Genomic DNA, 27,309 nt, shown 5'->3' on the forward strand with positions numbered 1-27,309 from the left:
CTGGGATTCAAACTCACACACTCTGGGTCCAGAGTGTATTTGCTTAAAAACAGAGCTATGTGGTCATTGCCCATCAGAGGGCTTCAAGGCTGGTTCTGGGACCTAAACATGGCTGAAAGGCAAGCAGAGAATACAGCCAGCGGAGGGGCAAGAGAAAGCAGAGAGGACGTCTGACGAGCCAACAAAGGGTTGCTAAACATCTCAGGGAAGTACGTAGCAAGCGGCTGGCAGCACCGGCTCCCACGCACGGATGCCTGGGATACACATGTTCACACACATGCACTCTCATGCACACTGGGCGGTACCTGTCACGTCCTTTTTGGGAGACTCAGCCCAGCTGGAGAGCCACACTTCCGAGTCCCCGAGAGCAAGCAGCAGCAGGAGAGGAGAATCAGAGGAGAGAGAACCGTTAGGCAGGCTGGAGGTCCACCGGATAGTGGCTGCAGACGCCGCTTTGGGCCGCTGGCAGGCGGAAGGCGGGGGAGGGGAGGGGAGTGATTTCCTGGCCCTGGGCTGGCTGCTGGGCGTGGGCCGGAGTGATTACAGAGGCACTGGGACACAGCCGGCTGGGATGGGGATAATGAGCTGTCTGCCGAAACGCAGCATCCTCTGGAGCAGAGAAGCCCACACAACCCTTGCCTGGAACAGGGCCCAGGGGTTATTACTGCCCCGGTGAAGGCAGCCTGGGCCTTTCTCTCTGGCATGTGGGCAGCTGGCCCCATGGGGCTTGGTGTCTCTGAGGATCCTCACCAGGCCAGCAGGCTCAGCAGCTCGAACCTGGAACTTTCAACATCAGGGTTGGGGAGCCCAAGGCCAGTCTCCAGGCTTGGGGTACCACACCACTGGGTCTTGATGTCTTGTCCAGCTCTTACCCCAGCCCCACCCTCTGAGGAAGACACACAGACCCTGGCAGAATGGAAGGGAGCCTCATATTAGAGAATCTCACTCCTCAACTTCAACCCAGAAGCACAGGGACCTTTAGTGACCAGAAGAGATGAGGGGTCTATTCCAGGCTCAGAAGTCATGTCTGATTTGGCCTCAGTCTCCTCATCTGTGAAATGAGGTTAAAAGTTATCCTCCTGCCATGAGAAAGGAGCGAAGTCAAAACACCTAAAAGAACATATGATTGTGAGATGTGATATAGTAACATTTCAATGAGGCAGAAAGCACTTAGCCTAATCAACGGTGCGAACATTTCTAGAATATCAGAGGGTCAATAAACACTGACAGTCTATCCCTGGCATAGAGTGGCTCCTACTCCCCATGACAATCCCTTAAGGTGGGCATGCATTTTGTTGCCCCATTTTATAGGGGAGAAATCTGAATACAGCCAGGGGAAGTAACCAGCCCAAGTTCCCACAGGCACAGAGTGATCAAGCCAGAAATGGAACCAGGTCTGGGAACACCCTGGCTGGGGCTTTCTCTACCGAACTGCTCATCACTTCCAAAGGAGCACAGTGTTGGCTGTAGTGGGGAAAGGAAGGCGGAAATGTTGAGATGCAAGTCTGAGAGGCAAACCCTTCTATTGCCCGTCCAGCGCTGTCCAGGATTGCTGCCTGACCCAATGACAGAGAGTCATCATAACTCTAACAGCAGCAAGCATGTACATAGCACTTACTGAACCCCAAGCATCGTGCTGAGCACTTACGTAGAGCAACTCATTTATTTTTCATAATAAACCTACAATGATAAGGTACTCCCTTGATTTTACAGATGAGGACATGCGCCAGAAAGGTTAAGTAACTTGCTAACACAGCGTCCATCTCGGGTGGGGACACAGGCTTCAGGTGACCAGTTTGATGCCACTCACCATTTAAAGCACCTGACTCTCCCTTGCTCAGCAAGCTGCCTTCCAGTCGCAGGCTGGCTCCCCATGTAGAACTGGGAAGCCTGGTGGCCCTTCCAGTTTTCGTTCTAAACCACAGAGTAGGGCTCCGGTGGAGAGATTTAGCGAGGCATCTGGAGGGTGACTCTCTGGATTCAAATCCGGGCTCTGCCCCTTTGAGGAAGCTACTTAACCTCTCTGTCTCCTCACTTGTAAAAATCCATATTGAAATGATACATTTACTGTGAGGTTGCCGTGAGGATTAAGTGATGTAATATACAGTAAGTGCTCAGCACAGTGCCTAGTGTACAGTCAGCGCTCAATGGCTGTGAGCCTCCATTGGTGACATCTTCTGTGAGCTTGGTTCAATCAGCTCCGAGGTACCAGAAGAACCACATTCCTAGAGCTGCAAGGATAAGAACCAGATGGTGCTCCTATTGGATGCACCAAGAAAATGCTGGCACCCGGCGGAGATGCCTCCATAGACACCCCCAGGTACCAGGTCAGCTGGAATTGGGGGTAGAGGCACTGCACCCAAAGACAAACATTCTGTGGCCAGAGCCTCTCACCGGGCCTGGCAGCTGCAAGCCTCCTTGGAGATCAGGAGTTATGCTGGCCCTGCTCTCAAACCCCAGTAGGGCTGAGACAAGGCAGACGCACCTAGGTCCTCCGAGGCTTTAAGCTGGGTTGAGCAAGTGGATCTGAGTTCAGGGTGTGGGGCTTCATTGCCTGGTGCCACATGCTGCTGCTGGTGCCCCAGATATGGCCAGTTGGGCTGCTCCCCAGCAAGGCCGTGCCAGGCGCATCTGGCCCCACTCAGCCCTGTGCTGACTCAGCTAAGAGGTTACCCATCTCTCTCTCCATCTCGGCTGGCTTTGTTATCTTGTACACCTTCCTTTTTGGCTTCTTTTGGGTTTCTCAGAAGGAATCCTTTTGGGAAATGCTAACCTCTTTCAGTGAGCCAAGGGAAATTATTTGGCCTGGGCCTGGAGAAACCAGGAAGGGTGGTTGTGCTAGGACAGGAGTCTTTACAAACTTTTTCTGTACAGGGCCACATAGTCAATATTTAAGGTTTTGTGGGCCACGTGGTCTCTGTCCAAACTACTCAACCCTGTAAACGGGTGGTGTGCCAATAAAACTTTATTTACAAAACCACCTGGTGGGCTGGATGTAGCCTGTGAGCAGCGGTTTGTCAATCCCTAGGCTTGAAGATGAGGGCTGTCCGAGAGGAGGAGATGCCCCCAAACCCTAGGACAGGTCTTGGCTGCTGGGATGATTTTTTTTTTTCAAGAATTATTGGTTTGATGCACTTCCAGGCCCTTGGGGTTTGGGCATGTGGGCAGGCAGGGGGAATGGACAGGAAAAGATCCCTCAGCCTTTGGAAACTGAGCCCCTACTAAGTGTGGAAAAGCTTGAGCTCATGCCCACCCGCTTCATCCCCCAGACGCAGGCCTCCCCTTCTTTCTCCAAAGGAAAATGGGAAGCGGACCAGAAACGAGCCTGTCTTTTTAAAAGAAAGTCTTTTTAAAACATGATTTATTTCCCAGTCCCCTGGATCCACAGAATTAATCCAGTCCCACAGGCTCCCACTCGATTTTGCTCCCTTCTCTCCAGCCCACCCGAGCAAGCCCTCTCCCAGGGTGGGAAGGACCCCCCTCAGCCTCATTACAATGAACAGAGGCGAGCCCCTGGCTCACAAACCCCGACCCTCTGGCCAGGAGGCAGACAAGGTTGCTGGTTGCTGGCTCAGGGCTGGGAAAATGGAGAGACAGAGAGATGGGGTGAAGAAGCAAGAGGCAGGAGCAGCCAAATGAGCAGCTGCGACCGACACAAACCAACTGCTCCCTGCCCTCCCTGCTGTCTCTACCTCCCTTTCCTCTGGTGACAGAACCAAGGGCCCTACAGAGCAGGGTCGCAAGGCCTGGTGGAAAGCGAGGGCATCAAACTGGGAAACTATACCACTGGTTTTGCGGAGAACTAGCTATGTGACCTTGGGCGAGTGGCTTGACTTCTCTGGGCCTCGATGCTCACATCTGTAAAATCAAGCATTTGGGCCCACGGATCTCCAAGGTACTTCTTCGATGTTCTAGACTCTTCCAGCAGAAGCCTGCTAGTCTCCATTACACAAGTGCAACACAGTGGGAACGAGTCTTTCCAGAGAAACAGACCTCTTTTCCAGGGAAAACTACTTGAATGCATACTCAATATATGGAAACTCAAGTAAAAAAAAGCAAATAACTCAGGAGGACAGAAGGCAGAGAACTGGAGCAAGAATTTTTTTAAAATCTTGGTTTGTGTGCTTAGTCAGCATTTCAGCTTAGATTCTGGGCATTTAGCAAATCTCTGAGCCTCTTTTCCTTCTGTGAAATGGGGATTAAAATACCTCCCTTGTCTTCTTTGTAGGGTTGTTTTAAGAAATGGCCTAACCCTTGTGAAAGGTTTGGAAGGGGGACACAGAAGGGGATGAACTGATAGCAGCAAAACTGGTGACTAACAAAGTGTATGCCTGGAGATAGGAGGCATGGAGACAGGGTCCCTCTGTTGGCCATCCCCTGGTATTCACTCTTCGCCACAGCCATCCCTCCTGGCTTGTAAGACCAGCAAGAATCCAGGCCCAGAGAAAATCGGGTGCCTACAGTCCCGGCCTAACACAGCAACCTGGGGACACTTAGATGCTGAACCTGATGTGTGTCAGGCCCAGGTGATTATGAGAAATCAAAGACCAATACTACAGGTGCCCCTGACTTTAAGGAAGCTTCCCCCAAACACACATGTACCGCGCACTACATAAACACTACATAAAAAAACACCTGCTTAGACCTAAGTTAGGAAAGGGACTCCTATTGATGCGTAATAAGGTTTCTTTTAGCCTTGAGTAACTCCAGAGCAGTGAGAATTGGGTTCAATTTACCCAAATCCAGTCTCAAACATGTTTCCAGGAATCCTTCCATCCCTGGTGTAAAGCAAGTTCCACCCATCTGAACTAATAAATCCAGAGCGGGCTGCAAGCCCAGGTGGGAGAGACCGGCATGAGAACAGCCAACAGCACAAACTCCTCGGAGAATGAAAGCAAACCAAGGGCTCAGAGGGACCAGGGCAGGGTCACCGGCTTTATCAGCTTACACAGCCCCCGCCCTGGGCTCCAGGGAGGGGAGAAGCGGAGACCCTGCCAGGGGCCCTGGATGAAATGAATAAACTCCCCCACCCAACTTCTCCGTGTCCTTCCATTCTTCAACATCTCAGCGTGCATTCAAGACCTCTCCTTCTTTGGGAATTCTACTGTTATTACCTCACTAGTTTCTAAAGATCTGCTGTGTTTTAGTCTTTTCTTTCCTTTAGTACAACTAAACTTTGCACAGGGCTAGATTTCCTAGGTTTCCTACAGACTTCACGTTTCTTTTCCTTTTTGACTCGGCTACCAGGAAACTCAGCCGCTACTTTCAGGCCATTAACTAATTAGGGGCTGACAGCCACTGGCCCTGTTATTTAACAGTTAAAAAAAAAAAAAAGTAAGTAGAGCACATCTCATTGCAAGGATTGTACTGTCATAGGCACATAATAATTCAAATCTTTACAACAGCCCTATAAGGCTAACAGACCTGTTCAAAGAAGTGATTCCTTGACAAAGAAGTAGTTTGTCCTACATGATGTATTCACTTTAGAAGGCCTGAAATAGGTCATCATGCTCAGAGGTGCAACAGTGAAAGTGATATGAATGCCATCTGGGAAAAGCACGGATGGATTAAGATGGGTAGGACAGACAGCAAGCAGTTGTTCAAACATGACTTCCAATCACGTCACATGGGTGGAAGTTTGGACGTATATAAAACGGTAAGGTGTGTGTGTGAGCTGCTGCTCACGCGGGCAACACTATGCAGCTTGCTCCAGGGTGAGCAGCAGCCTCCAGCTTGTCATAAGCACTTAGGGCAAGAAAAAAATCATGGCCTTGGACTGGAGGAATGAGGGGTTAATGTTGCTTCAGCAGCAGCTCAGACCCCTGGTCCTGCATCCAACACTCCCAGCCTCCAGGGCAGTACTTACTCCAGGCGGGTGTGACCTGGGCAATGGCACAGAGACCCATCTTTGCTTGGTTTAATGCTCTTCTGTCCCCCATTTGAAATCTTTAATAATTTATGCACAAGAGGCCTCATAAATAACATAGCTGGTCCTGCCCAAGGCCTGAGGGTTCTGAGTCACAGAATTCTGAGCTAAGTAAATGGAAGTACTCAAGAAGAAATTTAGTATGGCTGAATTTCTGGTGGGTATTATCTGAAAGAAGGCAAATCCTAAGTGGGCCAACAGGCCATTGTTTGTCTCCAGGTCCCCTGCCCCGCAACATCTCTGGCTTCTTGTGGTAAACCAAAGGCTAGAAGGAGCATGTGGAGACTCAGGACCAGGGAGGGGAAGAAATTTGCCTAAGATCACGCCGTGAATGAGTGGCAGGGCTGGGACTAGAATAATTATCCCAGTTCCCACTTTCTTAACACTCATCCTAGGTACTGCGCCAAACATTTTATGAGCCCTATCTAATTTAATCCTTACAACAATCTGTATTGTACAGATGTAGAAAGTGAGGCTCGGGAAAGTTAAAGTTCTTCCCAAGGCCCCCACAGCAAGGAAGTGATGGGCCAGGCTTGAGCCCAGGCAGGCTGGCCGGGAACTGGGAACAAAGGGGCCTAAACAGGGAACTACATTCTCTGGATCCTCCCTGGCCATTGGCCAAGGGAGGCTCATTTATTTCTGCTGGGCTTCTCTTTGTAAATGCAGCCGTATTCCTATTCATTTTGCTTTCAGTCAGAAGGGGCCTGCCTCCTTCCCCAGGAGTTGCCTTTCCCAGAATCCAGAGTCCACATGGGGGCAGCCCAACCCGGGGTAGGAATGTACCGCTGACCCTCTGGCCACTCAGCTATGCAGTTATAGAACAGTCCGTTTCCCCTACTTAGGTGGGGTGGGGGCTGGGCTGGGTCTGGAGTCATTCCACAGCCCCTTAGGGACTAAGTGTAAGGGCACCAGCCTAGGCCAGGGTTGGGGCCAGCAGAGATAGCCCAGCTCAAGTGGGTGTGGGTGGAGTGGCCGAGGAAGCCCAGGCAGCATGCAGCTGCCCAGAGGGGACTATGCTGGCAGACGGTGGCACGAAGATCTTCTGTCGTCTTCCCTCCACCCTGCTGAAAAGGCCCGAAGCTTCCTGGTTAAAGACAGGTGCTGTGGTTAGTCAGAGGCGCCGTGGGCGGACAGAGGGGAGCTGGGTGGGGAGGCCGGCGGGGTTCTGAGCCTCCGCTTCCAGCAGCTGCTGCCTGACCCCACAGTAGCCCCTTGGGTTGAGGCTTCCCCCTCAGTTCTCAGGTTCTCCCCTCTCCCCATGCCGGGGTGTTGGTGTGCAGAGACAAGAGACAAACTCAACTCTGTTCAGAGTTCCAGGATCCCAGCCACCTTCCTCCCTGGGGTGGTCTGCCTTGGTGGTCCTCCCCCACTTGCTGAGATATCCCCCAGCCAAAGCTCGTATCTGTGGTGATGAGGCAGCAGCAGAAACAGGGGCCAGCAAAGCAGGATGGAGTGAACAGCCGCTGGGTCTCCAGCCCGCCAGCCCTTCCATCCATCTCCCTCCCTGGCTATCTCCATAAGAGCTGTGAATGAGTGATGGAGTCAACAGCAATGGCCCGCGCAGGACCCGGCATTGTCATCCTAGGACCACAACCAGTGGAAAGTCTTGTGTTCTCCAGATTGGACTCTTCCTATCAGACTATCAGTGGATCAACTGCCAACTATTTAATGAGCATCTATCATGTGCACAGCTGGGGGCCCCTGGCTATGACCAATGGACTCTCCACTGGCTATCTCCAAGCTTCAGAGACAGGGCACATGATCACAGACACTCTCTCAGGTGTTCCTGTCTGCGTCACGAGTCATGTTGTATGTTTGTACGTTTGTACATGGCTCCCTCATCAACCTGCCTGATGGCACTGTTGGAATTGCCACTTAAGTGCATCCTCATTTCCCAAGGCTGCCCAGACCCAACTGGAGGACAGGCTGGGTCCTGGGTGGGGATGAGTCCTGGGCTGAGTCCTGGAGGCCTCGCACTTGTAATTGGACCCCACCTTTGGGGCAGGGTTCACAATGCTTCACCTGACATCTGACTGGACACTGCCATTGACTGGAGCGGGATGGGGGTGGGAGGAGGGGGCAAGGGGTAGGGGCAGAGTTCACTCCTGAACTGAGGGTGCGGCTGACCCACTTTTCAAGGTTTGCCAGCCTCCCTCGTCTTGCCCTAGGCGGGATCTCTCTGTTGTTCACTGACTGTGTCACTGTTTCCAGAATGTCTGGTAAGTACTATAATCCTCACAAAGGTCTGGCACATAGTAGGTGCTTAATCAAAATTTGTTATGAGTCTCTCCAACCAGATCTGAAGTTCCTTCACAATCTTAACCCTGTTACCATCCTTGCAGCACCCCGAACACAGTAGGTGGTACCCAATAAATCCTCAGTGGCTGGTGGAAGGATGCACATTCATTGCACTTAGTCCCAAGGATTTCATGGGGAAACTGAGGCCTGGCTTACCCCACTGCCCTGGGGCATTCTTCATCTCCACGGCCCTGAACTCTCTCTAGTCCAGGGTTTGCCTCTTAAGCTACATGTAGTCCTTCTCAGGCTGGGGAAGACCCTGAGCCTAGCTAGTGCTGGGCAGAGTAGCTCACGGACAGGCCCCTGCACCTACCAGAACATCCCTGGAAGACTGCTGGCTTCCAGCATCTGCTATGAAGCCCCTTAAAGAGACTCAAAAAAATTTTTAAATCCATAATCAATATGATCTATGGCAAGATGGATGTTGTAGAAAATGAGAGTCTGAGCAAGAACAACTGGCTTACCTATAACGTCTGGTGGGACCGGGGCTCAGCAGGGCTCCGAGCAGCCCCCATGGTGTGTGCCGGCAGCCCCTGGACCTCTCCTCACCCCCATCCCTCTCCCACTCTGCATGGGCCGGGACCAATCCCCTGAGCGCTTAGAAGCCACGTGAACAGTGAGGTGAGTGTGTGCATACACAATCACTGCTGGGGAAATCCCCACTTCCGGCTGTCATGTGACCAAGCTATGCCCAGAAGGCCACACTGGGAGGGCCTGGGAGGGTCAGGAGTGTGTGAGCTCCCTGGAGAGCACAGAGTTAACCCTTTGGCACTACACCTCAGGGTCTCTGGCTAATGCAGGGCTTCCACCCGGGGAGGAAAGCCAGGAAGGAGACCCTGTGCTCAGAGGGCCATATCCTGGCTCACGACACAAGCGGGAAGGTGGGCGCACTCCTCCGCTCTTCACCTGTAATACGGACACGGGCTGCTCTTTCTATGTCAATTCTGGTTGCGCCATCAACCAAGGCAGAGACCCACTGGATGGAGATCCCTTCCCCAACGTAGACTCGTTTAGTCAGATAATTAAGGAGGACTTCCTAGTGCCAAGCTCCGGGCTGGGGAGCCATGGCCTTGGACTAGTTCAGTCAGGAGTCACGCCCTCCTTTCACAGGCGAGGATCTGTGTCCTTCGGGAGACCACTGGAAGCCAGATTCCTCCTAACAAGAGGGAAAGGGTCTTGGGGCAAGTTCTTTCCAATCCAGGCACATATTCTATAATATAGTTAAAAACTTTTTAAGCTTCAGCAACTTTAGTGAAAGAGTGGCCGTCTATAACAGCATCTCTAAAATAGCACTACCCTTTAGGTACTCCGGGGATGTGGACGGCATGCCTCAGCCCAGTTTAGAAGACCTGGCACGCTTGGACAGCTAATGCCGAGACTGACCAGCTGTCCTCTGCACAGCGGCCCCTCCCTCTTCTCCAGGCTGACTCATTTAAAAACCTCCGAGAACCATGGGTGGAAGCCTCGCTCAGCACCCCCAGGTAGGGCTGTGTGTCTCCTTCTACACCCATCATAGCACTTGGACGCTGCTCTAGTATCATGACTGTTTATTTTCCTACCTCCCCAACCTGACTGAGAGTCCTGAGGACAAGGATCTCAGTGGATCCGTCTGGGTGTGTCTGGGCTTCCACTGCAGGGCCTGGCGCAGAGGAAGTCTTCAGAACATCACTGGACAAATCTACACCACAGCCATGGCAGAGCAGTGAGGTCAGCTATAGGTCTGGCAGGAACCATCTAATCCTAGAAGGGAAGTCTAGTACCCGTGTCCAGTCAGAAACTTGCTTCCTATCCATTCGGCTCTCAAGGGTTCTCCCCCTGCCTCCAGGAGAGCTGCTGCTAGTGTTGACTGAGCCATGTGTTTAGAGCAGAGAGAGCAGCTGAGGTCATCGAGGAAGTTGGGGACAGGGCCCTCTGAATCAGAACCCTGTGATTAAACGCAAATGAGAACTGATGGAGGTGCTCTTGGCTCCAGGGAGGAACAGTGGCATGGCAGGGAGCTGACATGATCTGGGACAAGGGTTGCTTAAAATGTGCATGTTTGCAAGGTTTCCTCGGGGAATGTACAAAGAGAGCCTTGGTTTGGCCTCTTGTCACTAGCCTGTCATCACAGCTCTACAAGGACGTCACCCTCCTGCCAGGAGCAGTTAGGCACCCAACCCTGACCCAGAGTCAACCCTCGGGGAGTTTAAGGTGGTCCAGGGCTGAGCCGAGGAGACCCCGGATAAGGAGAAAGGCAGCCCCCAGATACCTGCTGAAGTTTCTTCTACAATACTGCACCCATGAGCCAGGAGCAGCGTTGGGAAAGGGAACACAGACATGGCTCTTCCTTCTGGGCACAGGGAAGGGAAGTGACTTTCTGTTTGAGGTGGCCCACTTTTCTTGGTACAAGACTCCAGATCCAACATTAACAAAATACATCTTCATCCCAGCTGCTGGGGGTCACACGTGGCAATGACAGGATCCAGGGGGCAATCCAAAAGAGTTGGGAAAACCAACTATTTTTTTCCCTGCAAACATCTAAGTTTCACTGAAACTTGGGAAAATTTTTCTTTGCCTTCACATTTCAAAACGGAGCAATTATAAAAATGCCACGAGCCAACTAAGTTACACACGCCACATTTCTGATTCTAAACAGAGTAACTTTAGATCAGAAAAAGGTGCTAAAGCAATAAGTAATGCGCATTTCCCCAAATCTTTGTTTTTCCATTGGCTTCATCATTACTGGAAATGTTGCCTCTTTTGTCACATGTCTGCAAACCAAAAAACCGAAGCAAGAAACAAGTAATTTTCTGGCTGAGGGCCACGGTGGGGAGCATTTCTTTGCTGGACCACAATCGGGTGTCTCCTCTTCCAAGGAGAAAACCTTATGGAAATAAAAGGCAGATGGAGTCTCATCACTGCCTTCTGATGAGGCGAGAAGGGAGGCCGGTGGCTGGGCAGGCCCCTTATATAGCCATGGTCCAGGGCCCCAAATAGTGGCCCAGTGTTCCCTGTCCTCTGAGTGGTCCCCCTTCCCCATGTTGGCACAGCCCCCCATCTTGGGAGACAACCGAATGCATCTGCATCTGACTAGCCCTGCTAGTCAACGTCCATCACCAGGGCCCCGATCCTTCTGCCACCTCACTGCCCATCTGCCCTGAACACTGCCGTCCACCCATGGATGACCCATCCAAAATGCAACCCTGGCTTGATCTCAGAATCACTGGGAGCCTGTCAAAAATGCCAGTTCCTGGGCGCCACCCCCAGAGGTGCTAATGCAGTCGGTCTGGGCAGGGCCTAAGAGGCTATATTTCAATGAGCAGGTGCAGGATTCTGAAGCAACCCCCCCTCCCACCTTTGCACATGCTGTTCTCTTCCAGACCACCTGCCTGCTTTCCTAGCAGGAGGAACTGGGTGATAGGAGTGAGGGGGCAGAGCGAAGCTAAACAGGGCTGAGGGAATCAAGGCTACCAGCTAGTTGCCTCCTTCCTGGGAGGGAGATAGGCGATTCCAGGATTTGGGGAGCCTGCCCCCTCACCCAGCCCTGCTTTGTGTGTCCATGCCAGTGAGGCAGGGGGGCTGCACTGCCTCTGGCCAGAGGAGTTGTGGCACAGACACACACGTGAGCAGCGCATTCACTTTCTCCATCACATCACTGCCACATGGGCTGGCTGTGGAACTGCCAATCAGCCTCCTTTCATTTCCAATTAGTTGGCTTTGAACTCCAGGGGTGACATCAGGCTGAGGACCTGGAGCCATGAAAATTATAAATTGTTTTAAAACACCAGCCTGGGCGCGATGAGCCAGAGGCGATGCCTTCATGAGACACGTTCGCTTTGGGAAGAGGCCGTTGGAGGGTGCCGGGGATAGCCTGACCATGTTGGATAAGCAGCTGAGCCTTTCTCATTGTGGGTGGGTGGCTTGGGCAGACAAGAGGGCCTTGGAAATTGCTTTGAAATTTGCTGATACAACTCTCCAAAGGCTTCCTTTCCAGACTCATCTCCTACCTCCCCTTCCCTAGCTCTTCACTCCTGCCCAGTTGGACACCTCCTTCCCTCAGACTTCCCAAACTCAGTCCAGCCTCCAAGTCTCTGCTCATGCACTCCCCCTCCCCCCGCCCCCCACACTTCATCAGGGGCACCTGCCCAACCCTCTGCTCGTCTCAGTCTCTTCCATCCTCCAGGACACATCTCCAGCCTCTCCCATCTTGGCTCGCCCCGCTTTTATGGGGCTCCCTTGGGTTGTGGATCACAACTCATCTTGCCTTGTGTTCATTGATAAATCCCTGACAAGGTCCTGCTTTCTCAGTTGAGCTGTGAGCTCCATGGGGCCAGAGGCCAGCAATCGCCTTAAGAGGAACGAAAGCCTCAGGGAAGCCTGCACTCCAGAGGGGAGTGAGTGAAGGCTGCTGCTGTCTGCTTTGTCTCTGTCTGTCTCCCTCTGTGGCTGGTGAGCAGAGCAGGCCTGGGGCCAAGAGAGAGGGGGCTCTGTTCTGTGTCCTCCTGGGGTACCACACTGGGGAAAGACGAGGCACTGGAGGTCTTGCAGAGCTTTCTCTGCTGCACAGTGGCCCTCATATCTCCGCCTCCTTCCAGGGCTTGTGGTAGTGTGATGAGCAGAACTCAGCGTCTGCCCACCCCTCACCTTGGGCAGGCAGCAGCCCCTCGGTTAGTTGCTTCACCCATAAAAGGAGGGGGGCAGAGTCGCTTTTTATATTAGCCAGTACTTACGGGAGGGTTTTGCTTTAAGCAAATCTACCTTATTAGAAACAAAATTCGCACAAAGAGAAATTATTGGGCCATTAGTTATATCCTGCAAAGGGGCCCTTTATCCAATTAGGAATCCCTGTGACCAATGGGTTCCTTCTAGAAACCTCAGAGGGGGCTCTCTTGGGGCAGGCCCCCTCTAGTCTATGGAAGCACCTGCTAGAGATCTTCAGAGCCCAAGTCCTGGTCACCTATGGGTCTCTTGGGCCTTGGCTCAGGAGGGAACAGACTGCAGTGGAAAGATGTTTGGATTAGAAGGACCAGATTCAAATCCAGTGTCTGCCTGGCTAGCTGCCTGGGCAAGTTCCTTAACCTATCTTTCCTGGTCTATAAAATGGGGACAAAACCACCTGCCCGGGTTGTTGTGAGGCTTTGTGAGATGATGCCACTGTGAGATGGTGTGCACTCCGCCTTCCCCCATCTGATTCCCCCTTCTGCCTCCTGGAGGAGGGCAAATGCCAAAGCCAGTGGGCTCTCCTGTCTGAGAGCTGGACACCCACGGTGCTGCCTCCTATCCATAATAAAAGTAGCTTAAACCTTAGTGAGTGTTTACTGAGAAAGGCACAGTGCTGGAGTTAAGACTTCACATATATTAACTTGTATTCAGGCCTCAAACAACCTCATGAAGTGCTATCATCATCTCACAGATGAGGAAACTGAGGCACAGGGAAGTTAAGGACTTAACCAATACTGCACAGATGGGAGAGCTGGGACGTGACACTAGGCATTCTGGCTCCGAGGTCTGTGTTCTTAACTCTATAGAATACTCCACAGTGGCCACGTCTAGGTCCCAACGCCTCTTGGGCCAAGCTCAGAGCTCACAGGATGGAAATAAATGCTTTAAGTGGGTCTTTTTACTCTCAAATGGAAGATAAGACCAACTTCTCCCCGCCTTTCAGAACCTATCAATAATTATAATAACAATGGCAGCTGCTATTATTGGGAACTTGCTATGGGCCAGGCCCTCTGCTAATTGAATCCTTACATTTAATCAAGGCAGGCACAGTTTTTACCCTCATTTTCCACATGTGGGGAATGAAGGTCAGAGGTCAACTAACTTGACAGTCATAGCAAACACATGGCAGAGGAGTTCAAACCCTGTCTGTCTGACGCCAAAATCTAAACTCTCACCTTTCAGCAAAACATGCTTCTCTTAGATGTAACTAAGGTAACGATGATCTCATTAACTCTGTCCAATAATGCAGGTTTTATGATCCCTAAAACGAAAGCTGCCCTGAGCTCACCAATTTTTCCAAGGAAAAGCATAAAGTAAACAGGATTTCACGAGGAACTTCAACACTTGCCCAAAAGAACAGTTGCAACACTCTTGAGCAACCTCATTTGCATTTAAACAAGCAGCAGCTCATCACAGGACTCTTGGGTGGGATAGAGCACCAGCCCCTCTCCCTGGCAACAACGCCAGGGCCAGGACCATCCTACAGGATCAGTGGCCTCCTGCGCCCTCTAGTGGCATAACTCAGAACTCCCCAGCTGTGGGCCCTGGAGAATGCAGCTTCCTAGCACAGAGAGCAACATTTCATCTTTTCAGGCCTGAAGTCTCCTCAGGACCCTTTAGTGGCTCTTCATCTCACTCACAATGAAAAGTCAAAATCCTTAAAATGGCCTGCAAGGCCCTCTGTGATCCTTGCTGCTTCCCCATCCCCTAGCTTCATCTTTGCTCTCACCTCCTATTACCTATTCTCCCTTCTTTTCCATCCCAGCCACAAGCCTCCCTACCTTGCCTCAAGGCATGCCAGGCCAGCATGCTCTCACCCCAGGGCCTTTGCACTTGCCATGCCCTTCGCCTGGGCTGTTCTTCCTCAGGTAACCACGTCGCTCCCTCTGTCTAATATACATTCTTATAAATACAGTTCATCACCCACAGCAGACTGCAAACTCTTCAAGGGCAAAAAGACACATTCCTGTAACCTCAACACCTGACACAGTACCTGGCATACAGCTGGTGCTCAATAAGATCAGCTGAAGTTTCTGGTCTCCAAGCAAGCCATGCTTGGTCCTTTTGTCCTACCTTTGCACAAGTACTCTCTTGATTACCAAAGCCCCCTACTCTTTGCCCCAACCAGAAAAATTCCTCCTCTCCCAGATAACATCCCTGATTTGCGGCCACAGTGACCTCTCCTTCCTGGATGGATCTGGGGGTCAGGTTGGCAGGTGATAGAAAGGGAGGAGTCAAGGATGACTTTTAGATGTTGGGCTTGAGCAACAGGGTGGATGGTGGGATGAGGAAGATGAGGGAAGGAGCAGAGATAAATCTGAGGCTACACTGTTTCTAAGGCCGCTGGTCCTGCCTCCTCCACAAGGCTGTAAGCTGCCTGAGAACTTTCTTCCTGGTGGTTCCACTCTCCCCAAGCCTGGCTTCAATTTCAAGTCTTGGCTCTGTGCTCAATAAAAGAAGCTGGGCCTTTGGGGACTAAAATATTGGAAGTGATGAACAGGGAACAGGATCCATTTTCTCTGTGCAAATGTCCCTGGCTGGAGAGACCCTGGGATGCTTCATGAGCTTCATGACTGGGCAGGGTGGAACCCTAAACTTGGACTGAAGTCTTCACTTTGCCACAGACTTTGGGCCACCACTCTCTCAGAGCCTCAGTTCTTCATTTGTAAAATGGGAATCCCACCTACCATGCAACGTGGCTCTGAGCAGCAAATGAGGAAACATATGTAAAGTTGCTAGCACACAGTAAATGCTCATTAAATAATAGTAGTAGCTAGCTCTTTGGGAGAGCTTTTCAGGTTTCAGGCCGTGTTCTTAGCATACTTATATATATATTAGTTTATCTAATCTTCATTATAACCATATGAGGTGTATGGTTAATCAGAGACACAAAACAGGGTTTTGTGAGGGGTGGCCAGTTAGCTCAGTTGGTTTAGAACGTAGTGCTCATAACACCAACGTTGTTGGTTCGATGCCCACACCCTCTAAAACTAGACTGAAACAACTACTTGATTGGAACTGATGGGTCTTGGAAAAATACACTGCTCCCCAATAAAAGAAACAACAACACAGGGTGTTGTGTGTACGAATTGGCTGACATGATTGCAGAGGCATGGTGAACCCCACATCTGATGTGGTAGGCTGGCAGGCTGAAGACTAGGGGAACAGCTGTAGTTCAAGTCCAAAGGAAATCTGCTGGCAAGATTCCTTCTTGCTCAGGGGAGGTCCATTCTTGTCCTATTAAGGCCTTCAACTGATCAGATGAGGCCAAACTCATATTATGGAAGGTAATCCGTTTTACTCAACATCCACTGATTCAAATGTTTGTTGTTGTTTTTTTTTTATAGCTGAGCTATCCTGCCACCTGTTGGTAGCTCAGCGTCAGCTCAGCTCGGGCCTAGAATCAAACTGGAGACCCTGTTGCTCAGAGCTCTCACTCTTGAGCGAGTTCTTAACCACCTCCATAGAAACATCCAGAATAATGCTTGACCAAATATCTGGGCACCATGGTCCAGCCCAGTTGACACATAAAATTAACCATTACAATGGGTATGAATATTATCCCTAATTTACAGAAGAGAGAACAGCCATAGAGATGGTAAGAAATCTGCCCAAGGTCTCAGAGGAGAAAAGCCAGGCTCTAAAATCCTGCTGTCTGGCTCCAGAGCTGGCACTTTTAACCATGACACTAAGTGGCCATTATCTTAAGCACGCCAGTGTAAATTAAATTCCTCCATCCATCCTTTTCCTGGCCTGAGAGTGGAAGGCAGGGAAACCGGGGAAGGTTTTCCCTGGGTGGGGCCCTGCGCTGCTTAAGAAGCAGCACAGAACCCAACCCTCAGAGACAGGTTGGAGGGACCCGAGGGGTTGTCTGGTGTAGCCCTTGACTTTACAGGGGGCAGCCAAGGCCCAGAGTTGAGAAGGGACTCACCCAGGGTCCCATGGCTTCAGAAAGTAATGATGATGATGGATAAACTTCTATAGTAGTTATTATGTGCTACATATGAGGTAAATACTATTGTCATCTTTGTTTTTAAAAAAATGAAGAAAGACAGAGAGGTTATGAAGCTTGCCTGAGATCACACAGGACCAGAATCTAAGGCCAGGATCAACTGCGACACTCCACCTCTGAGGCCCAGGACAAGTCTCTTGTTGAGGGGGATGTGACAGAACACAGTCCCAGGTTTGCTGCTCCCTCCCAGTTCTCCAACGTGGGGCTGTGACAGCCAGTGACAGCTGAGGTAATGCTGCAACTAACTCTTCAGGTTCATCAGGCAACTCACCCTCCTGGTCACCCGGCAAAAGCCCTCCTGCACCAGTGGGCAGGCACACCTGAGCTACCCCTGCCCGGCTGACAGGGGCGTGCACACACATCTCACCTCACAGTCACATACGCCCCAAGAAAGACACTACACAGACTCCAACCCACAACCAGATACTGCCCGACACACTGGCACACATACCCAACACCTATGCACCCAAACAAGTAGACATACCATCATGGCACCCAACTATGAAGACCCCCACAACCCCCACATAAACACACGCCCCCCCCAGTAAATAAACCAGGACATAACTTTCCACAACCCAGTAAACATACAAGCAAACACTTGTACACACAAAACATACGAACCCATACTCAAAAACACAGACACCATGCAATCACAACTACCCCCAATTCACATCCCATCCATCATGTGGGCACACATACCTCTAATGATCCAAAGTCAAGGCACTTGGACACAGATATCTCCCCACAGGGGCCATTAACGTGAGTCACGTGTTTATACACACTTCCCATATCCCCAAGGGCCAGACTCCGCGCCCCAGGTAGCTGCCCACCCCCATAACTCACCACCCTTGTAAGTAGGACAACACACATGCCTACACAGATAGCTCCAGTCCGTCCCGCCCCCACATCCGTACACACAGAACCCTAACTCCTAGGGACCACCCTCCCCCAAGCAACTTACACCCGCCCACACCCAGACGTTTGCCTAGCCCAGCCCTCCCCATCCGGAGAGAAGCCTCCGACCCCAGCCAACAGCGCCTAGCACACCGTGTGCCGGACTTGCCCCACCTCTCTCCCTTCTCCCCGTCTCCACACCCTTCAAAAACTCCCGGCCAATGCCAGGTGGGGTCTGCCCCCTCCCACCCGCGTCTCAGCTGCCACCACGCAAAGCCCCCACTCCCGCAGCAAGGAGAACCGCTCAGAGTTGGAGGAGGAGGCGGAGGTCTGCGCTGCAGGCGTTAAAAACTCAGTCACTCAAGTGCGACCCCCCTTTTTTTCAGTCCTGATGTCACCTTACTTCGGGGAAAAGCTCTGCCTCTCTATTAACCCTTCCATCACGCCGCACCGCGGGAAGGACCTATGGAGAAGTCACAGCAGTGCCCAGTAGTGGGCACCGCAGCCGGGGTGGGAGGAGGGGATGGATCGGCCACCAACGTTGTGGGGACTTAGGCCCTTCAGGAGACACCCCCACACTCCTCATGCACCCACACCCATCCCCACAGGGGAGAGTCTGAGGAACTGAGTGGGAGAAGGCGCAGGCAGCAGAGATCTTAGGGGCACAGGCTGGGCAGCGGGGCAACCGAAGGGACTACCCTGGCCCCGCAGGGCCAAAGGGCAAGCAGGCAAGACCACTCCCCCTCCCCACCCCACACACCCCGAAAGTCCTCCGCAGGGTCCAAGGGGCACGTGCACAAAGAGGGAGGGGAGGTCGAAGGGGAAAACGCCCGGAGGCTCCCTTACCTGATTTCCTCTTGGAACTGCCATAGTCCCTGAAAAAGAAGCAACAACAGATAGACATGGTTAGGGCTCGGCGGGGGCCCAGGTCGGGGCTGCAGGGTTGCGGCTGCAGGGCGCCCACAGGCGAGCTGCGGTGGGTGCCCGGCGCCGCTGCTCATGTGATCCCCGCTGCCGGGGAGCCGCGCGCTCCGCAGATGCACGCACAGCGCGCCGCGTCTGCCCGCAGGTCCCCAGGCAGCCCGGCCTCCGGGCACGATCCGCTGGTCCCGCCCCGCCCGCAGCCAGCACCCCGGACCCCGCCTTGCCCCGCCCCGGCCGCCCGACAGCCGAGGCTCATGGGCCGCTTGGGCCCTTTCCCAGGCACCATTCCCCACCCTAGGCGGATGCGGGAGGGTGAGGCAGGTTCCCGCGCACTTTGTAAATAGGGAAACTGAGGCCCTGGAGGGTGGTTGTTAGAACTCAAGCCCTGCCCGCGCTGGGACCCCGGTCCCCACCCTGCAGCGCTTCCCTCTCAATTCTTGGCATCGCTAGCTCATGCCCATTCAGCCTCTAAGTTACGACCGAAACGTCACGTTAACACCTCCTTAACGTGTCTTCCTCGACATCTTCCCCCTCTCCAAGTTGGTCCCCAAGTAATTGCATATTTGTGTGACCCTTTGATTAAAGTCTGCCCCCCCCCGCCCCAGGCCCAAGCTCCCTGAGGTCACACTGTAGCTTGTTCTCCTCCCCCCACCCCCATATTTCCCCTGGGCCTGGCATAGATGATGGCTAAACATTGGCTGTAGGCTGAATGTTGAACAGATCGGCTGGGGATTCAGTAGGGGTGAGAGAAGAGCATACTGCAGAGCTAACTGGGGGGGCCAGGAATAGGAGGAATGGAGGTTGAGCTCACTTCCGAGGAAGTGAGCACTGGGCTCAAATCTTGCAACTAGCAATAACTCAACACCTCTCAGCTCCATTGACCTGCCCTGGACTGCCCTAGCCTGGAGCCTGCCCTGCCCTCCAGCGGAGGATTTAACCCAGACTCAGGATCTGGCTGGTTCCCGCATCTTGCCTCCAGGTACCCTCCTGGCTTGCTCCAGGCTTTGGCCCCTCCCACCACCCTTCCATTCATCAGTCTAACCGGGAGCCTCAAAGGCCTCTAAAATGTTGGAGGTTCTGTTAAGTGCCAAGGAGACAGTGGCTGGGGATCTATCTGGAGACTAGAGAAAATGCCTGTCATCTCCCCTGGGGAATCAAAGGAAACACCATTCCTGAACTTTGGTAGAAGCCAACTGGCCAGCGAGGTCTGCCTGCTGGAAAGATGGACAGCAGATTCACAGGGAAGCTGTCAATTTCATGGAGACACAGAGATTCTGATTCTGGAGGTCTGGAGCCGGGGTGTGGGGGGTGGGTAGCCTGGGCTTTTGGGGATATTAGTTTAGCTCTAAGGTGATTCTCCTGCACAGCCAAGAGTGAGACCGCCCCCCCCCCCCCNGGGTAGCCTGGGCTTTTGGGGATATTAGTTTAGCTCTAAGGTGATTCTCCTGCACAGCCAAGAGTGAGACCGCCCCCCCCCCCACTTCCCTAGACTCCTATGTTTCCTAAAGCGTGGGCTCGGAACCCAGTGGAATTGAATGCTGGGGCTGAGGCCCAGGAACCTGCATTTCTGGTACCTTCCACCTATCCCCCTCCTGTTTGAGAACCCCCTTGGAATTCCATGCCTCTTTCCATCCTCACATCTACATGAAAAGGAAGGTCCTATCATCCCATTTTATAGATGAGGAAACAGGTTCAGCCACTGCTCAAGGTCACCCAACCAGGGGAAGGGCAGTGGTTTAGAAGCCCACTGACAGGCATGAAAACTGCAGTGTGGATTCCGTGGAGGACCTGGTGAATGTGTTGCCTGGGAAAGGATTAGGAAGGTGGGAGAGTTCCCACTTGCCCCTCCCCGCACCTGGCAGACCCTGGAAAGGCATGCTTCTCCCCTTGGGGCAGAAGGGAGACTGGGAGACACTGTGTCCCAGAGGCCTGGCTGTCCCCCTTGATGCTCATTGGTGGGGTGACTATGTTATTGCCCAGCAGACTGGCCACTCCCAGGGAGGGAATTCTTTTCTCAGGCCGTTTTTTGCAGAATGAGGCCTGGGGAAGGGCAGGGAAAGGAGGAGCTGCCCTTTCCGATACCTCCCTCCATTCCCCCCACCCCCCATCCTGCAGGAGAAGCCCTCTGGGCCTGGGACCAAAGTGGCCCACTGACCATCCCCTGGCTGCCAGTAGTTCAGACAGGGGGTGAATTCCTTGCAGTGATGGCCACCTTCTCCAGGTCTGTGCAGCTGCAGGCTGCCCAGGATTCTTTTTGAGCTTCTCAACAGCCCCAAGGGGGAAGCAGGCAGGTCATTATCCTGTGAAGGGTGCACACGGAGGCTGTGGAATAAGAGACATAATTCACAGGCGCTGAAAGCTGCCTCTGTGCTATGCTGGGTCAGCGACTGAGCCTGGTCCTTAAACGGGATCCTCTGGGCTCCACTCCAATCTACCTCACTGCCTGCCCCCTGGGCCAGTGTTGGCTGAGAACCTAGGGCCCATACAGCTTCCACCCCCTTTGCTACAACCCTGATATGTAGGCAGCAGTGGTGCCAAGGGGCGCTCCAATCCCCATACCATAATCTCCACCAGACCCCTAAGAAACATTTATGCTTAGTCAGAACAAGGTGCCGGCAGTGCCAAAGCAGCTTGGAGACAAATCTCCTGGGCTGGCCTGTCTTTCGACCAGAGCAGAGTCCTTCGCACCAGGGTTTTTGGACCCCTGCAGGCGGTGTGGTCCCCTATTTTACAGGTGAGGAGAGCAAAGCCTAGAGAAGCTTGACAACTTGTTCAAGGTCTTACAGTGAGTAGGTGAGGCTGGGATTGAGCACTAAGAACCCAGGCCTTGCTCTGGGGGGCTCAAGACAAGTCCCTAAGCACTGCCCCCTCCTGGAGCACGGGGTGCAGGAGAGGGAGGGGAATGCAAGGCCCTGGGGCCTGAGAAGCACGGGGTTAATGGAGTGGAGGCTGAGACCTGGAAGTTGGGCAGCTGGGCTCTGGCTGAATGGAGGGCATGGCAGGCACAGGAACCCTTCACAGCATCTGGCCTCCAGCCTCTTGGCAGTTTCCGGTTGGGCACCTTTTAGCAGAGCCCTCTAGTATTTTTAGCTGCTGAGAAGCAGCTTAGGTATCCAGTGGCTGGGACTGCCCCATCCCTCACATACCGCAGCAGAGAGAGAAGAGGGTAGGGTTCCCATCCTCTGGCACGCCCACCTCCTGCTGCCCTGCAACCAGTCCTGGCCTGGGCTGGACAGCCGGCCCTCTGTTGGGGTCCAGTTACCAAACAACTCAAGCTCGCCCTCCCCTCCCCGCTGCAGTTCTCACCCTGAGCTGGTGCTGACAGCCCCCACCCGCCAGTGATTCCACTATGGGTAGGTCACAGTCGAGCCCGCTTCTGACCTGCTGCTGAATCACTATCTCCCAGGGAGCCACCGGAAGGAGAAGGGAGGGCAGGCGAGGGCCAGCGTCTCCCTCTAGTGTCTCCAGAAGTTAATGTAATTAAAAAGGCCTCCCAGGCTGTGTCCTCACGAGGCTCTGTCAGGCCACTTGGCCTTCTCTGCAACTGGTCCAGGAGTGACAAAGACCATGGGTACAGTGACCCACCAAACCAGGACACGGGACTTCCAGGACTCAAACTGGGAAAGTCACAAACTGGGACAGCCTGTCACCCCGTGGTCCACAGGTCTGGCCTGCCGGGGAAGATGAGAGGAGTCCCTCCTACCCAGCACTGCCACTGCCCCATTTAAACAGGGCCTCCTGGGGCCTCTGCCTCCCCCCGCCCCTCCACATGACACACACAGTGCATCTCTTGGCCCTTCCTCACAGGATGAGGTTCTGAATGAGGTTCCTAGGGTGGTTCTGGAAGCCTACAGACTCCAGTTCAGCTCCCTGCTATTTGCTGGATGGTCACCTTGAGCTACCAGCTTCACCTCTTGAGCCTCTATTTTTCTATCTATAGGATGAGGATAATAAGCGGACCAACCCCTTAGGATGTGGGGAAGATGAAACGTACAGTACACATACAGGGGCTGGCACAGCGCCCAGCACAGAAAATGCAGCCTAACTTGTCTTTTTTATTATTCTTTCATACCTGAACCTGACTCCACCTCAGTTGCTACCCAAATGGCAAAGGCCTGTTTAAACTTGGGCCCTGCAGAGGCCCCTTAAACAAAAGGAAGGGGCTTCTTCTTAAGGACCTCACCGTGATGCTGGCAGCGCAGCCCCCAATAGGGGCAATTCCAGCCCCATTTTCAGCCATTTGGGGCTTTCACAGATACCAAAACAACCTGGGTCTTGGTCTAGCGCTGTCCATCCAGAAAAAGCCTGTTCCTGCACGCTGAACGTTTGATCCGTGCTCCTCTGGCAACAATCATATTTTAGGGTAACACTGACCCATAGGAATTGGTTGCCCTAGGCTCATTTATTGGGATGCATTTAACCTCCCAAGGAGGGGCCAACTCTCAGAGCCCTAAACCAAGAGATGCAAAGGGCCCAGTGTTTTCATGCTAATGACACCCCAAGGGTCATCTTCCCTTTTCTTCTTTTTTTCCCCCTTTCATTTCTCTTGGTGCTGTGTTCCTTCCCCAGATATTCTAGTGAAGGGGCTGGTGGTGGAGACAGCAAAGAGGGGGAGGCTGGAGGGAGCGGGTAAGAGAGGCATTTAACAATTCTTGTGTGCTGGCCACCTTGTGTGCACATTCCTCCCTACCCTCGGCCCTCTCTCTTGAAAATTCCAAGCAGACATTTGACCTCAGGGCTCTGAAGTAGGTAGAGGTGGTGTTAACCCATTTTATGGACAAGGAGACCGAGGTCCTGAAGGTTGAAGTGGCTTGCCCGGGCTTGTGAAGCTACAGTGACAGACTCGACCCAGAGTGCTCCCCACACTGAGGCCCAACAGGGATTGGGAGGCGCAAGCAGCAGGAGCAGGCTCTTGCTGGGGAAAGGAAACAGCCATCCTGCCCGTCAGAGTTCCCGGAGTGGGAGGCAAAGCCAGGAAGAGCCACTGAGGCAAAGGGACAAAGCAGGAAAGGAAGCCAGCCTGGCTGGGCCGGCTCTGTGGCAGGATGCTGAGTCCTGCTGGGTGAAATTCTGAGTGCTATAGGGCTTGTCCTCTGTTGCCTGCCACCCTGCTCCCCCCGCCCCCATTCTCACTCCCATCAGCGAGTGTCCTGGCAGACAAGACAGGCACGCACCAGCTTCCGGCCTGATGTTCTCACCCTCCTGTCTGCTGGCTGACATTGGCTGCTCGTCTCAGGGTGCCTGCCTGCAGGGCCCGCTGCCACTGGGAGCTGCTCAAGAGGCCAGGCAGCTCTGGCTGACCTTGACTGCTGAGTGGTCTCGGGGCGTGGGTGGTCCCTAGAATATGGGGGCTGGGAGACTTGGTATGCACCCCTGGCCAGGGGAGTGACCTGGACCCCTTGAGGCATGTCATGGTGATTTTGGCTGCTGCGATCAACCAACCAGCACTTTTTCAGCCCCCATTGTTGGCTATCCTGTGAAGACCTGTGCAGGCGCGCACACACACACACACACACACATGTGCTATGCTTCTGGCCTGAAAGATTGGGGTGACTGGGGGGACACAGCCACATAGCACAGTGAGAAAGCTAACGTTCTGAGACAACCTAAGTTGAGAGCCATAAGAGTGGAGGTAGTCCAAGTGCCGAGAAAAATCAGATCCCAGGGAAGTAGGGCATCCCAGGCAGCTTGCTGGAAGGGGAGCTTTGAAGGATCCACCAGGGGGGCTTGGCTCCATGGAGAGGGTAGAAAGGGGAAAGCTCTAGAAGCAGGAACAAGCGGCTCAAAGCAGAGGAATTGAGCTGCGGAGGGCAGGGCTCTGATGTCTAGCTGTGAATTCCTGAAGTTTCAGAATCAGGGAGCTATGTCAGGGCACGCTGGCGGAAGGGTTTTGTTAAGAAGCCAGGTAGACAGCTAGGGGGCGGGGCGGGAGAGAGGTTGTGACAAGTCTGGCACTGATGTCACCCCCGGGTTCTGGGCCTGGCTTTGCGCCTCAGTGGCTGGGTGACCAGGGCAAGCTGCTTCAAACTAGTGCTTTTCAAGTGACAGGCTGTCACCTATTAGTGAATTCTGCAATCAACTTAGTGTGTCCCAACAAGCATTTAAAAAAGAACAGATGGGGCTGGCCGAGTGGCATGTTGGTTGAGAGCTGGCTTGGGACGCCAGAGGGCCCTGGTTCAGATCCCATATATGAGGGCCAGTGACACTGCCCTCTACAGGTAAGATGCTGAACAACAGCTCAACCTGGAGCTGGGCTGCCGTGAGTCGCTGGCGACGGCGTAGGCTGCAGCCCCTGCTGCAGTCGGTTGCCATGGGCTAACGTGTGTAGCCAGCAGCCAGCATGAGCGGCCAGCAGCCACAGTGAGCGGCAGTCCAGAAGCCGGCGACTGATCTGCCTCGCCCGGGAAGAGCGCAATGATGGTGCCAACTTGGGCCAGTGAAGCAACGTCCTCCACAACTAAACTGAAAAACAAAACGACAGCAACTTGTCTGTTCCCCTTCCCCCAATTCCCCAATAAAAATCTTTAAAAAAAAAAAAAAAAGAACAGATGACATATCGAGTCACCCATAGTAAGTTCAAATATTGTTTCACGAAACTTTGGTTTCAGATCTCTTCCTACCCACCTGTCTGTGTCTCTGTATTGGATTGCAATGTAAAATTTCTTACAGTGATAGAAAAGGTTTTAAAAACACTGACAAATGCTTGGAACCTCAGTTTCCCCATCTAAAACGAGGCTGTTAATTCTCTGAGAAACCGATACAGCGAGACAGAGCATGTTGGTCCAGAAGCTGGTGGAGGAGGGTCTGAGCAAAGGGGCTGCAGGTCTGCTGAGGCTGAGAACGTGGCGGGGTTTTCCACCCTGCTTAGCTCCTAGTTGGGTTTTTGTTCTGGCTTTTGAGAGCCTTTGCACGGAATGGTCTCGAGGGGCAGCGACCTCCAGGAAAGACAGATGGAAGGGGCATGAATGCTGTGCTTTGCCCCTAATTGCGCCCTGATCTACACTGTGGAACTGAGAGCCCTTGTGTCCAACAAGAATCTGTCCTTTCTCCTCAGGAGCTGTGTTTTCCAGGGTTCTGAGAATGGGCCCCATTGTGACCATGTGGACAGTCCAGATAGGCCGGAATTCCTGCCCGGGGCAAAAAAGCTGAATTCCTGGGGAGGGTAGGGGTCTTAGCCACCTCCTCCCTTCCCCCCAGCCTATGTCCCAGAGTGGCCAATGCGATGGCTATGGCAGACCCCAGAAAGCCCCCAGGCATTGTGCTTATTTCCTGAACATCCCAAAGGATCTCTGCCATTGCTCCACCCACAGCAAAAGGACAAAGCGCTGTCTATCTGTCTCTTCTGACTTGACTCACCATTCTGGGCAAAGGCCCTGAGCGTGTCTGCAGCCCCGGGGCCAGCTCCACCATGTCCAGGCCTCAGAGCAGAGGGTTAAGAAGGTGGGTGGGGTGGAGCCTCATTCATCCACTTACCACTTCATGACACAGGCAAGCTGCTAACCTCTCTCTATGCCTTCAGGTGTCAAAGGGAATAAAAAGTTCCCGCCTTTGTTGTGGTTGGGGGATTACTTGGGATAATGGACGAAGCTCTTAGAATGGCATCTGGCACTTGAAGAGGACCCCCTCACAAGAGGGGCTAGATTGGGGGTGTGGATGGTGGCCACAATATAGTAAGTGCCGGCTGGCCCACCCTCATGGGTTTGGACTCGGGCTCTGTAGCCCACGGCGCCAACTCAGCACCATGAAAACAAATGGGACTGATTTCCCACCTGTGTGCACTCCAAGGCGTTCTACCCAGATAGTGACTGATAAGGAAAGGGGGATGTAGGCAGACAACAAAAGCTGGCTTCCTAGGGGGGAAACAAAGCCGTTTGGTCCACGGACCACAGAGTGCTGTGAACTCCCTGCAGGCTATCTGAGCTCCTGTGCTCTGCTCTGCCAGGCCACTCCTGGCTGCAGGGCTCCCTGGACTTCTGGGGCCTGCATGCCAGGTCTGGGAAACCACAGAAAAAGCAGTGACGAAATGTGGTGATAGGGTTCAACTATGAAGCCCTTGAAAAGAAGGGCAAAAGGGTCTTCCGTGTTTGGGGGCCTTTCCTGTCTCTCTCCAAGTCTGTTTGTCCATCCGTCCATCCATCCATCTATCCATCCATCCATCCAACCATCCATCCATCCATGTCTTATCTGAGGGGTTGCTGTCGCCCCAGCCTGTGTCTGAGCAGAAGAGTGATGGGAAACACAGTTCTGTTCTCACAGAACACACAGCTAGTTGGAGAGAAAAGACAAACACCCAGGAAAAGAAGCCACAGAAGTCACTTTGTGATTAGGGGCCCTACAGCCCAGTCAAAAGGATAAGTTGTACAGGAATTCCCAGGAAGAGGAAGTCAGAGTGGTCTGGGATGGTCGGGGAGGGCTGCCTAGGAGAAAGAGGGGGCACTGCAGCTGCCTTCGAAAGATGAATATTTAGAAACAGCAGAGGCAGGAAAGAGCTTTGGAGTGGAAGGGATGATGTGAGCAAAGGTGCACAGGCAGGACAGATGTGTGTGTGTGTGTG

At 53.0% G+C, this 27,309-nt stretch overlaps 1 protein-coding gene across 5 annotated transcripts in view; it reads right to left on the bottom strand.

Annotated features, from left to right (window-relative positions):
* The window catches only part of SH3PXD2A (SH3 and PX domains 2A), a 221,563-nt gene that overhangs the window by 59,125 nt on the left and 135,129 nt on the right, over window positions 1–27,309 (bottom strand). For 3 of the 5 annotated variants that reach the window (XM_019636363.1, XM_019636361.1, XM_019636365.1), the window contains 2 exons: window positions 18,678–18,706; window positions 306–350 (listed from right to left, as the gene is read on the bottom strand). In XM_019636363.1, the coding sequence (XP_019491908.1) occupies window positions 306–350; window positions 18,678–18,706 (74 nt within the window). Of the gene's footprint in view, window positions 1–305; window positions 351–750; window positions 911–18,677; window positions 18,707–27,309 lie in introns of those variants that run through there. The other 2 variants (XM_019636366.1, XM_019636362.1) reach the window with 2 other exon arrangements.

Source organism: Hipposideros armiger, unplaced genomic scaffold (assembly GCF_001890085.2).
Source record: "Hipposideros armiger isolate ML-2016 unplaced genomic scaffold, ASM189008v1 scaffold_28, whole genome shotgun sequence".
Lineage (NCBI taxonomy): Eukaryota > Metazoa > Chordata > Mammalia > Chiroptera > Hipposideridae > Hipposideros > Hipposideros armiger.